Source organism: Octopus bimaculoides, chromosome 2 (assembly GCF_046866305.1).
Source record: "Octopus bimaculoides isolate indiv1 chromosome 2, ASM4686630v1, whole genome shotgun sequence".
NCBI lineage: Eukaryota > Metazoa > Mollusca > Cephalopoda > Octopoda > Octopodidae > Octopus > Octopus bimaculoides.
Window position 1 is genome coordinate 144,868,992 of NC_142929.1, and position 13,713 is coordinate 144,882,704.

The following is a 13,713-nucleotide window of genomic DNA, read 5'->3' on the forward strand; positions in this document are numbered from 1 at the left end:
ACTCGACCTCATGGAAAATCCTCGAGAACACAGGCATCTACATCAACGGGATGAAGCATTGCAAGTTATGCATAGGCGAACGCTCGAGAGTCCGAAAGGCCTCACTCGAACCAGGTAACATCCTTAACACTAGAACGGAGATTTTCGGAACATGTTTACATTTCATAAGATTCCTGCTAGCTTTTTGAGCCTACAAGATGGCGGCACAGTCGGACCTCGATAACCAATAGCGAAGGGTGAAAATCTCCAATTGTTACTTTTGAGTAGTAAGGCATTTCCTCCTCCATATTTTAAAGAGGTTATAGGCCAACAGGTTTTGGGGAACTGACGATACGATAACTATTTACGGACGGGAAACCTAAGGTAATCCTATAAACCGGCCTTCCCCAATTTTAATATATATTACTCTACATCTTAGAGTGTGGTTCCTCTTTCAGATTTATGCTTATTACAGAATATATATATACATGCATACATATACATCTACTCATCACCATGGGTATTGTATATATACACATATATATAATATTCGTATATATGTGCTTAAGTGAATGATATACAGAAACCTGGTATATAATTGATGATTATGTACAGATAGCTAGATAGACAGACGAACAGACATAGATAAGTACGTATGTATGTATATGTGTGTGTGTCAGTGTGTGTACACATATGTACCCGTATATATATATATATATATATATATATAAAGAGAGAGAGAGAGAGAGAGAGAGAGAGAGAGAGAGAAACAGAGATATTCAATATTATACTATGTAAATTATCTTGCATTGTCCTTGTATTGAAGCATCATCCTTTATTATTGTTATCGTTGTTATTATTATTAATATTAACATAACCAATATTATTTCGTTATAAATATACATGCGTGTGTGCATTAGTGTGTGTGTGCCAGTGTGTGTGCATTAAAACACATACCATCCAGACAGCTATCTTTTGCTGTTTCCAACATCTGCGTGACTAGTTTCATCTGTATGTCGTCATATGGGAATTATATATATATATATATATATATATATATATATATATATGCATGTGCGCGCATGTGTATAGGTATTAGTGTGATTTTATAGACATATGAGTGGTGAATACGATGGCAAGCATTTATATAAACTGTAGAAAAAATATTTTAAATTCAAATAAACTTTTATAGACAAAATCTAAAAAATAAATTTCGTTGCATTTATAGAAATACAATCATCCAAATATATGCCTGGCTGTATATATATATATATATATATATATATATATATATATATATATACATACACATATATATATATATATATATATATATATATATATACATATATATATATATATACATACACATATATGTATACATATATATATATATGTATACATATATATATATATTAAAATATATATATTATGTGTATGTGTTATTTTCTTTAATATACATATACATTTATATATATATATTTATATATATAAATTTATATATATCAAAAGAATATCACAAACACATACACACACACACGCATATATATATATATATATATATATATATATAAGCAACCAGACAGACATATTTGCATCAATGTATTTCTATAGATGCGACGAGTTTATATATAGATATACACACACGCACGTTCACACACACACACATAAGATATATATATATATATATATGTGTGTGTGTGTGTGTGTGTGTGTGTGTATGTGTCTGTGTGTATAAAATCTGTTAGATATTCTGAATAATTCATTTGAGACTATTGTTGCTTTGAGTTAAATTTCGATTCAAATATTCTCGTAGTTTAACTCATTGTCCTGTCGGTATACAAATGAGAAAAAATTGTGAAATTTATAAATGTCTGCTGTTTTTTTAATAAAGATTCATTTACTTTTATTTGATTATTATGCATTAGACTAATAGTCTTTTTCTATTGTTTTATATTTATTTTATTTTTGGAGCGGGTGGAATTATCTTACAGCTTTTTCGTAACTATATTATCTCATTGGTTTGCTTTTTGTATTCATTTTTTTCATGCTTTTGTTTTTATCATCCAAATCATTTATTTATTTCTAGTTTTCTTTACAATGTTATTTTTTTTCGCTCAGCTTAAACAGACTTTTAATATTTGAAGAAATTTCAACGCCCCATACTCTTTTGTGTCTTATGTCTCGCATATTATTTGTCTGACCATAGTGATAGGAATTCGTGCTAGTTTCGGTCACTTGCTGTTCTCTGTTGTTGTTTCTCCTGCAAGCTACTGCTGCTGATGCTGCCAATGCTGTTGTTGTTCTTGTTAACGTAAGTTGTTATTGAAGTTGTCGCTATAGTTAACATTGCTGTCATGGGAGGCGTAATCTTCGTGACTTAGCTACCAAATGAACACAGAATCGTGTTGCCACATTTCAAAGAGTCTTCTCACCTTTCTTCTTCAACCATTTAAATTACTTGTGTATTTTTACATCTCTCCAAGCCACCTCATTTTTATTATTTGCTCCATATAAACATCTCCACCTGATGTGAATGAAGAATAGTTATTTAATACTAATGTCGGTTTGAAAATTTGGCACAAGACCAGCAATGTCTGGAGGGGGTAAGTCGATTACATCGACCTCAGGGCTCAACTGGTACTTATTTTATCTAACCCCGAAAGAATTACAGGCATAAATTTGAACTCAAAATGTAAACCGGATGAAATACCGGTAAGAATTTTGTCCGGCATGCTAACCATTCAGGCAGCTTGCTGCCTTAATTTAATACTAATATGGTTTCTAGTTTTCGCCCGTCTTTATGTTCTGAGTTCAAACTCTGTCAAAGTTATCTTTGCATTCTAGACTTTGGGGAGGGTCGATAAAACAAGTACCAGTTGGGTACTGGGGTCGATGTAATCGACTTACTGCCTTACCTTAAATTACTGGCCTTGCGCCAAAAATTTCAAACATTTTTTTCTGGTTTAGAAAACAAACGCAGCATTTTTGTAGATTATGCTTAGTCGATGTCATTGATGCCAGTACTTGATTTGTACTTTATTTCATCGCCCCAAAAGTATGATATGCAAAGGACTTCGTCAGGGCTTGAAATCAGAACGTAAACAGTGAAGGATTATAAATGTATCCACGTACCGACTGGTTACGTTAAAGCAAGCAATCAATTAATTCGAAAATAATGAAAAATGACAAATAACGCAAATCATGTTGTCCTACCATGTAACTGTTTCTCTTAATCCGATTGTCACGTGGGCTGGTTCTAGAAATGAAAATGGGCGATTTTAAAACTGGTGTGACTTGAATTCTGAGCGCTGAGAGTCGGCACAAATAAAACAACCGATTTTGTTCTCCGTACTGCCGAGTCTGCTAATACGCCGCTGGAATTCTATTGCCTCCGTCCATGTTCTCTATTCTGACTTTCATCGATGTTTCAGTTAAAAGCACTTCACCCGCCTCCATGTGGAGAAAGGAAGGGAGACCGCTTACAGATCAATTTAATACAGTCATTAAAATCTCTTTAAATAATAAATTATTAATAGATTATTTCTGAAACTAAACCAGCTGATCCAAGCTGGGAAGGTCTCGATCAGATGTGGCATTGTTGTAATAAGTTTGCTTCCCTAGCACATAGTTCTGGGATCAATCCCCTTGCGTAGCATCTTAAGCAAGTGCATTCTATTATAGCCATGGGTCGATTAAAGTCTTGTGAGTGTGTGTGTATTGAATGCGTTGAAATCGAACCGGTGAGTGCGTTGAGTAATAAAGCACTAAGAGAATGACTCTCCCCAGACAATAAAATATGCTTCAACACTCAAATTCACATACAGAATCTTGCAAACTAAATACAAAAATAATATACATATATGTGTGTATGTGTGTCCCCTATTAGGCGCTTTACAATCGGTGTTGATGTCCCCATAACGTAATGTTTCGACAAAAGAGACCCTTAGAAAAAGTACCAGGCTTAAAAAACTAAATACTTGGGTTGATTCATTCGACTAAAAATTTGGGGGGAGGGAACCAGTCGATTAGATCGACTCCGAAAGGCAAAGTCGACCTCGACGGAATTTGAACCCAGAACGTAAAGACAGACGAAATAACGCTAAGCATTTCGCCCAGAGTGCTAACGTTTCTTATTTCTTTATTGCCCACAAGGGGCTAAGCATAGAGGGGACAAACAAGGACAGACAAAGGGGTTAAGTCGATTACATCGACCCCAGTGCGTAACTGGTACTTAATTTATTGACCCCGAAAGGATGAAAGGCAAAGTCGAACTCGGCGGAATTTGAACTCGGAACGTAAAGACAGACGAAATACCGATTTCTTTATTAACCATAAAGGGCTATACAAAGAATTTTTAAGACATCACAAAACATAAAGGCAGTACAAAACGCAAACATAAAATCAGGGTAATTAAAATAAAATGATAATATGCAAGAATTAAAAAAATGAGGCGCAATGTCCACTCGATCCCCAAAGTCGGGTGGTTACATTTATCCAGTTTTTCACTTTTACGTTCAACGTCATTTAAACATTTTAACGGTTTTGTAGCTCAAAAAATTCAAACACTCGCGTTACCTTTCTCCCATTAACCATTGTTACTTCCGTCCTTATCAACTGCAAATAATCAGTTCTAGAGGGTGGTGTCTCCACCAACCATACCCGTTTCGTCATTATATTTTCACCAAGTTCTTCTATGCACTCCCAGCAGCTTTCCTCACGTATCAAAATGCATTTCTCAGCACATTTCTCTGGCATTTTCACTCTTATTATTTCCTCCAACCTCTCGACTTTTCTCTCCATCTGCTCGCAATTCTCGTACTTTATCAAAACCCCCTTGTATTTCACATTTTTATCCGTTCTCTCCTCCTCTTCTTGTACATTATTAGTTTCTGGCATTTCTATCTCTTTTTTGTTTTCTGTTGACCGTTCCTTTGACTTATTTTTCCTTCGCTTTTTAGGGTTAGTAGCTCCATTTTCGTTCTTCTTTATTTTCTCTGTTTCACACTTCTGTCTCTCTTTTATTTCCTCAGTGTGGTCTACAATGTTTTCCTCCTCTGCTTGTGCTTTCTCTTGCTGTGGCTGTGTGAACTCATATAGGGGGAATTTGGTCTTCATATGACATCTTTCCCCGCATATGTAGCAATTTGGTTTCCTTCCCTCGACTACAAGATTTAAGGTTCTCACATCCTCCACTTCTATCTGGTAAGGAATTCTTTCTGTGTCCTAGAATGTGGCAAAAAGCCACATTTCGAGTCCAAATCCCCACCATTTGCGCACTTTTGATTTCGCCACTGGTCCCAATTCCGGCTCCTCTTTGGTTGCAGCCAGCACTGTTGCAACCAACCACTCTGGTTTGATTTCTGGTGTAACTCTGGGAATACGTATTTTCACACTTATTCTTCCTCTATAACTTGGTAGTAATGCTATTTTTTCACTTCTTAAAATGTTGGTTGCATACTTGGTTGCCTCGTCTATAGTGGCGAACCTCACCTCTACCGTACCGAACTTTCTTCCTCTGTTGATGTACATGACTTCATTCACAATTTCACCCAGGCACTCCTCGATTTCCTCTTCGGTCACCATTTCAATTTTACAGGGTTCGACAGCCTGTGTACGATACACAACTGTCCTCAGAATTGTTTCTTCTTTAGTCTCTTTTGGGGGTGCACAATTCGTATGAGTCTCCCTCAACTTCTATCAAATTCCTGCTTCTGGTCACCTCCTCCATATCCAACTTGATTAATTTGGTTTCTAGCGGCACTGGCTTCCTCACCGCAGTGGCCTTGGCGTAGCTCTCCATACTGGAAACTTGCCATAGCTGAGAAGAAACGCAGCAGCTCGCGTGAAATGTAACCGTAATAGTTCCACAAAAATCACAATTATTTACCGAGACAGTTTTCACAAAGTAACACAACAGTATTCACAATAATTCGCAATAATTCACAGAGCCGTTATACCGCGAAGCAGTTCGCCCGGCGTGCTAACCTTTCTGCCAGCTTGCCACCTTAATTCCTGTAAAATAATAATACACTGATGTTGACCCTATTTTCTGTTGACCTTATTTCGAACCAAACTGAATTTAAAATAACATGCTAAAGACGGTTCTCTATAATAACAACTAGAAATTAAGATCAAAGCTTTGCTGATTAATAAACTGCTTCTTGTATTAAATCTCGTTTTTCATTTAATCGTGGCCCACGTGATGGGTGAGATGTAGAGAGAAAGTCAATCTCGGAGCGGAGAGTTAGCCCGTTTCTGCCAAATACAGAATGGATGAAAGTCTGGTGATCGTTGTAATTATGATGGTGGTAGTTAATCGATTGAGGCATTATATCTACTGTTAAAATTAGGCATACGCCCAAATTCCAATGAAAGCCAACAAACATTGGTTTTAAATGTTGGCACAAGGCCAGCAATTTTGGAGGAAGCGCAAGTCGATTACATCGACCCAGTACTCAACTGGTACTTATGTTATCGACTCCGAAACGGAAAAAAGGTAAAGTCGACCTCGGTTGAATTTGAACTCAGAACGTGAAGACGAACGAAATGCGGCTACGCATTTTGTCCAGTGTTTTAACGATTCTGCCCGCTCGCCGCTTTAAAGTCAATAAATATCGGTTTCAAATTTAGCACATAGCCAGCAATTTCAGGGGACATATTAAGTTGATTACATCTACCCCAGTGATCAACTAGTACTTATATTACTGACCCCAAAAGGATAAAACGCAGATTCGATCCCAGCAGCATTTGAACTCAGACTAATGTCGGAAGAAATGCCGCTAAGCATTTTGTCCGGATCGGTAACGATTCCGCTAGCTCGCCATCTTAAAACTAACAAAATGTTAGTTTTGGTTTCTTGAAGTCGAAAAAAAGAAGAGTTTTTTTTTCCCCGCGCACAGGATGTTATTCGCTACAATTTCTCAGGAACCCAATGTTGGCAAAAATAATGTGATTTTGAAACATTAGGTTTTGAGAGATAAAGAATATTGTCATTAAAAAGGTATAATTATTTTACACGTTCATATTTATCAATGTACCCACAATGATAAGGAGCATTTCATCATGCATTTTATAATTATTTCCTTTTTACTAATTAACATTCTATGGATCGACTTCGCTGTATTTCTTCACAAGAATGACAATACGAATTTAGTCTAAATTAATTAAATATTTTCAGTTCACTGCCTTAAGTACTTTATCTGCCACTTTCTAGTTGTAGTGCGATATATATTCCCAGTGCTTATATCATCGTATAGCTTTGCGTCTTTCAAAAATATATTTGTTGCCACCATTCTGTTAATTAACAATTTTACCGCAAGCAAAACTCTTCGTTCCGTACAATGTAAATAACTTTGCAATCAGTACTTTGAGAAAGCTTTATCCTTGTTGTTTTAATAGTTTGCTGCTGTCAATGTCTGCGCTAAAGTATGTTATTGAGACTAATTATTGTTCCTAAACATTCGCTAGGAGAACATTTTGTTGGAACAATATAAGGAAATTGTAATGTCGTGTTTGCTGTGTTGAATAAACGTAGTTACTTACTGTTGTGTCCAACTTACTTTTACGGTTTGTTTCTTTTTATTGCACTGAATTACTACAAAATGTAATTGTTATTGAGGTATAACAATTATTTTTATCTTATACACGTCATTATAAAAGTCTGCAATTATATGTAGTAAAGGTACAGCGCTGAGGTATTCAGCTGAAAGGTGTCTTTGTTTATGCTTGTTGAAGGAAGAGAGACTAAATCTTGTTTTGTTTGGCAATATATATTTAAGTAGCTAGCTGCCGGTCTGTAAGAAGCTAACAGTAAATACAGATGAGGAATTTCATATTATCTTCTCGATATTCCATTATCTCGTTCGATGGTGGATGACAAAAATGGGTAGAACAAAGGACAAAATGTCTGGCGGTATTTGTTTGCGTTGCTTTATGTTCTGCGATTCAATAAGCGATGAAATGGCCAAGTGGATAAGTAATTTGCTTCTCATTCATGTGGTTCTATGTTCAATCGCATTCAGCAGGGGCAAGAGTTGGGGCAAGAGTTTTATGCTATATCCTGAAATATCCGTCATATATATATATATATAAAGTGTAGTATATTGCCACTTAAGTGTGGCTGACCCCTAGGGGTGGATGTTACTGTTGCTTTTAGCCCCAGGAGGACATCTCCTCCAGCTGGCTTATCGACACACGACTGTGTCCTGTTTGCCAAGGGAAGTTATCCCTCTCACCATGGTCTGTAGCACGAACGGATCCGGATTTCAGGGTTATTTCCCTTCGTCGGCGTTCGACATCCACTGACCTTGGTGAGAGAGACAAAAACCTGGCAATCTTATATCTACTTTTCCAGTGAAATTCTTCACTGATATCAAAAAGGTGAAAACAAGCAATGTTAATTCTCTAAATGAAGTATTAACAGTAACTGCACGATAAAGTGTAGTATATTGCCACTTAAGTGTGGCTGACCCCTAGGGGTGGATGTTACTGATGCTTTTAGCCCCAGGAGGATAACTTCCCTTGGCAAACAGGACACAGTTGTGTGTCGATAAGCCAGCTGGAGATGTCCTCCGGGGCTAAAAGCAACAGTAACATCCACCCCTAGGGGTCAGCCACACTTAAGGGGCAATATACTACACTTTATCGTGCAGTTACTGTTAATACTTCATTTAGAGAATTAACATTGATTGTTTTCACCTTTTCGATATCAGTGAAGAATTTCACTGGAAAAGTAGATATAAGATTGCCAGGTTTTTGTCTCTCTCACCAAGGTCAGTGGCTGTCGAACGCCGACGAAGGGAAATAACCCTGAAATCCGGATCCGTTCGTGCTACAGACCATGGTGAGAGGGATAACTTCCCTCGGCAAACAGGACACAGTCGTGTGTCGATAAGTCAGCTGGAGGAGATGTCCTCCTGGGGCTAAAAGCAACAGTAACATCCACCCCTAGGGGTCAGCCACACTTAAGTGGCAATATACTACACTTTATCGTGCAGTTACTGTTAATACTTCATTTAGAGAATTAACATTGCTATATATATATATATATATATATATATATATATTTATATATATACGTAGGGCGGAGTAAAGATTAGATTTCTATTGTCTGCTTCCCTATTTACGCACCATGGAGAGGGACAAACCTTTAAAATTGTCATTAATAGTCGTTCGCACGCCGGGCAAAATGCTTAGCGGTATTTCGTCTGCCGTTACGTTCTGAGTTCATATTCCGCTGAGATCGACTTTGCCTTTCATCCTTTCAGGGTTGATAAATTAAGTACCAGTTACGTACTGCGGTCGATGTAATCCACTTAATCCCTTTGTCTGTCCTTGTTTGTCCTCTCTATGCTTAGCCCCTTGTGGGCAATAAAGAAATAAGAAACGTTTGCGCGTTGGACAAAATGCTAAGCGGTATTTCGTCCGGCTCTTTACGATCTGGTCCAAATTCAGGCGAGGTCGACTTTGCCTTTCATCTTTCGAAATCGATAAAATGAAATAGCAGTCAAGTATCGGAGTCCGTATAATCCATTTACCACTGCCGTAAATTTTCTGGCTTCATGCCAAAATTAAAATTAAAATTGTTATTTGTCTTAGCAAACTACTGAGAAAATATGTTTCTCTCGCTCATTCAACCAAAACAGAAAAACTCTTAACCCTATTGAAAACGCCATACACAGTAACTTGCTGATAAACAGCGGTGAAAATGTATTGATATTAATGATTGCCAATAGACTTAGTGTTACCTATAAATAAATCTATTTTGCGGTTCTTGTTTAGCCCCAGATCGTTACTGATCCAGCAGATGCACCATCTAATGTATTTCAGCTATGGCCATCATCATGGTTTTAAATGTGTGTCACGACTACGTCATACAGCTTTTCGACGTTGGTATGTTTCATTTGAGGAGATTTGGCTACTATTTCTAGCAGCTCGAGACATCACATGGATAAATGCTCCCCAACCACGCTCTTTCTCACTTTCTCACCACTGAAAACAACGTGACTAATGTATATATGTCGAGTGTTTTGTTAATATACAATACTAAATTCATGTCTGTTGTAGATGTAGCTAAGAGAGGAAAGGACACCGACCGCCATACTCGCCTATTCATTGCATACCAAATAATAACACGAAGTATTTGCTAGTTTATGAATACAGTAAACGACAAGGACAGCAACACGCAAACTTTATTTTATACGGGAATTATCATTCATTCGGTGAAAGAATTAAAATCCTACTTTTCAAAGCTTCCATTGAAGCAGTTGTGAGAACTAAACAATAATAGAATCACTAGAAGAATAGACAAAGTCTGGAAATTGCTCTCTTTTGTGATATGCATTTGGAATATATTTTGCAGAATAAATAAGGAATAAATAACAAAATGGCTGAAACAAATGGCTGAAACGCAACAACGCAGATTTTCTCGGCTGATAGCATTTTGCTTCAAAAGTGATTAATTTTGATTAAACATGTTTTGAGAAGTACAAATACGACTGTTGGTCTTTCTTTTGAATGAAGAATATGAAACTACAGAGATTTATTATGTCAGATGAGCTGTGAGAAGAAGAAAGATATATGTTGTAAAAGTTGAATGATCTCACCAGATGTAACGTTAGATTTAGTGGAACCGTACTTCCATATCAGAGGAAGAACCCACTGGAACAGTGGATTGGTTAATATTGGGTATTGCCCCACAACACCTACATAAGGGAAACGAAAGCGAATGCTGAGGAAGAAAATGTTTTAAATAAATTTATTTCATTTTTTTAAAGTTTACAGCTTATTTAAATTTTATTTCTTTATATGTGAATATTTTAAGTCGACGAGATGGCAGAATTGTTAACACGCCGGGCGAAATGCTTAGCGGCATTTCATCCGTCTTTATGTTCTGAGTTCGTTTTCTGTCTAGGTCGAGTTTGCCTTTCGATTTTTGGGAACCAGTTAAGCACTAGGGTTGAGGTAGTCGACTTGCCCGGTTCCCCAAAATTCCCGGCCTTGTGCCTATAGAGGAAAGGGTTGTTATGTGGATGATACAAGTACCAGCCGAGTACTGCGATCGATGTAATTGACTTACCACTTCCGCCGAAATTACTGGCCTTGTGCCAAACTTTGAAACCATTATTGTGCAGATGTTTGGTCGAATCTTTACATCTTTAGCCGAAGTTACTTGCGGTCTTTAGTTCTGATTCTATACGTTCTGCGTTCATTTCCCACCGTGGTCGATTTTCTGTTCTCGCTAGGATTGATTTTGCTTTCTTTCTCTATGTGAGAAACGATTTCATATGTGAGTTTGATATATATACATACACATATATATATATATATATATATATATATATATATATATATATATATGCGTGTGTGTGTGTGTGTGTGCGCGTGTGTGTGTGTGTGTGTGTGTGTATTTTTTTCTATGTTTACAAATAACAGAGAAAAAAATGTCTTATTGATGCGTTTGGTTTCTTTTTTTTCCCTGATGAGAAGATCGCATTGTTTTATATCATTTTATTCCTTCTGGAATAATACCAATGTTTTCTTCGAAACATATGTCGGAAGTATAAATATTTGAATAACACCTGCCTTTCACTTCATTTATATATATATATATATATATACACATATATATATTTGCTTTTTGTTTCTGCATTGTAGTTTGTTTATATTTACCTGATTCCAAAATGTTTTTTTCCAGGTTGATGAAGAATGTAGTCGTGCAAAGATATCGACAGACGCCCGTGGAATTTAAAAAAGACGGCACCCTGAAAAATGTGGAGATTAATATCGTCAACCTTCAAAGAAATAGAAAGTGGAAGCTGGTAAGCACGCATCAAAAATTCCTTATCATCATTCAATACTATCGATAACTTTTTAATCATTAAACTAATATTTCATTATATTCCTCCGTTTAATTTGCACCCAAACATTTATATTTTGGTCTCAAATTTGGCACAAGGGTAAGTCGATTACGTTGACCTCAGTGTTCTACAAAGTCGACGCCTGCGGCATTTGAACTTAGAACGTAAACTCGGGAGAAAAGCCTCTTAGCATCCGTCATGGTAAAGATTATGCCAGTTCACGTACTTCCATGTGTAAAAACGCTAGATAGGCAGGATCGGTAAAGCGACGGAGGAAATTCTTTCTCGTACCTTTGTTCTGGAGCTTTATATTTTGTGCTTAATTCCCGCTTCTGTCAACGTTTTTCATCTTTTGGGGTCATTAAAATAAAGAACCACGCAAGTGCTAGAACCTATAATAATGACGAAACCCTTCCCTTAAAAATTTCTGGTCTTGTGTGTGAATTGGAAACAATAGCAGCAAGCTGAACTGCAAAAATTCGATTGGCAAAATTGGTAGAGCGACAGACAGACTTTTTTACTGTATTTGTTCCAGTCCTTTGTGTTCTGAGATGAAAATCTGCTGCAGATGAATTTACTTTTAAACTTTCCGCAGTTCATAGAATAAGGTAGCAATCAAGTACTGGACCGAATCATCACTCATTCTCTCACTCTTTCTCTCTCTCTCTTTCTCGCTCTATAAATCGGTTGACCCAAATATCTGTCACAGTACCGCTTTCCATTAACAGTGGTTTTAAACCAGGGTCCATATGACCTTTAGCGGTCCATATCAGATTTTATTGTTAAAATTTATGTTCAATAAGTTGGTTATATACTTCTACATACACAAAATATTCTAACAATTTTTTTAATATAATTCTAAATAATATTTAATTATAGAAATATAACAGAAATTTTTGGAACATCAAATGCCTATGGGGCCCCAGTTCAGATTACATCAACAAAATGTGAACCATGGATTAAATTCGTTTCTCCAACGCTATTCAGTCTGAGCTTTCCTGCGACCGATCTCTTCTGAAACATATCTCTTACTGAAAGCCTGTAACTATTTCTTGAAATCGGGATAGGTGAGATCTCTCTCAGCCACATTCAGTATTCAACGGTGCCGTTTAAATTTATTAATGATCCATTAGCTCATTTTTTCTCATAAAGGGCAGCGAGGATTGAAAAGGCAGTGAGCACGGAAAAAGGATATCAGCTTTTAAACGTGTCCGTCAACATGGCGAAGAAGATTCAATTTTGTGTTATTAAAAATGGCCTAAAAATTAGTTGTAAATATCGTACTCCTATTTTTCGCTAATTGATATCCTTGTATTTCTCAGTTTGAGAACCATCGTTTTTGGTAAATTTAATAAGTGTTTAACTCTTATCCAACAGTATTTATTCTCCGTAAGTTAGCTATTCCCCTGGCATACACTATCGTAGCACTCTGTCGGTTACGACGGCGAGGGTTTCAGTTCATTGTTTACATTTGATGGATATTTGTCCTCATCTTGTTTGATGCTAACACAACGTTTGGCTGATATACCCTCCAGTCTTCATCAGATGTCTTGAGGAAATTTCGAACCTGGGTTCTCATTCCTAAGATATTTTTCGATGTTGTTATTATTATTATTATTATTATTAAGGTCACTGCTTGGAATCGAACTCAGAATCTTGGGGTTAGTAGCCCACGCTCTTAACCACTACGCCATATGCCCGTGGGCATATGGGTTCTAATTGATCCGATCAATGGAACAGCCTGCTCGTGAAATTAACGTGCAAGTGGCTGAGCACTCCACAGATACGTGTACCCTTAACGTAGTTCTCGGGGGAGATTCAGCGTGACACACAGTGTGACAAGGCTTACCCCTTTTAAATACAGGTACAACAG

The 13,713-nt window shown here is 36.8% G+C and overlaps 1 protein-coding gene across 15 annotated transcripts in view; it reads left to right on the forward strand.

Moving 5' to 3' along the window:
- LOC128247032 (glutamate receptor ionotropic, NMDA 2B-like) overlaps positions 1-11,864 on the forward strand; it is a 1,133,867-nt gene extending 1,122,003 nt beyond the window's left edge. For all 15 annotated transcript variants that reach the window (XM_089347814.1, XM_089347813.1, XM_089347818.1 and 12 more), the window contains one exon: positions 11,678-11,864. In XM_089347814.1, coding sequence (XP_089203940.1) covers positions 11,678-11,849 — 172 coding nt within the window. In that variant the 3' untranslated portion in view covers positions 11,850-11,864. The remainder of the gene's footprint in view (positions 1-11,677) is intronic.
- Positions 11,865-13,713: the final 1,849 nt, after the last annotated feature.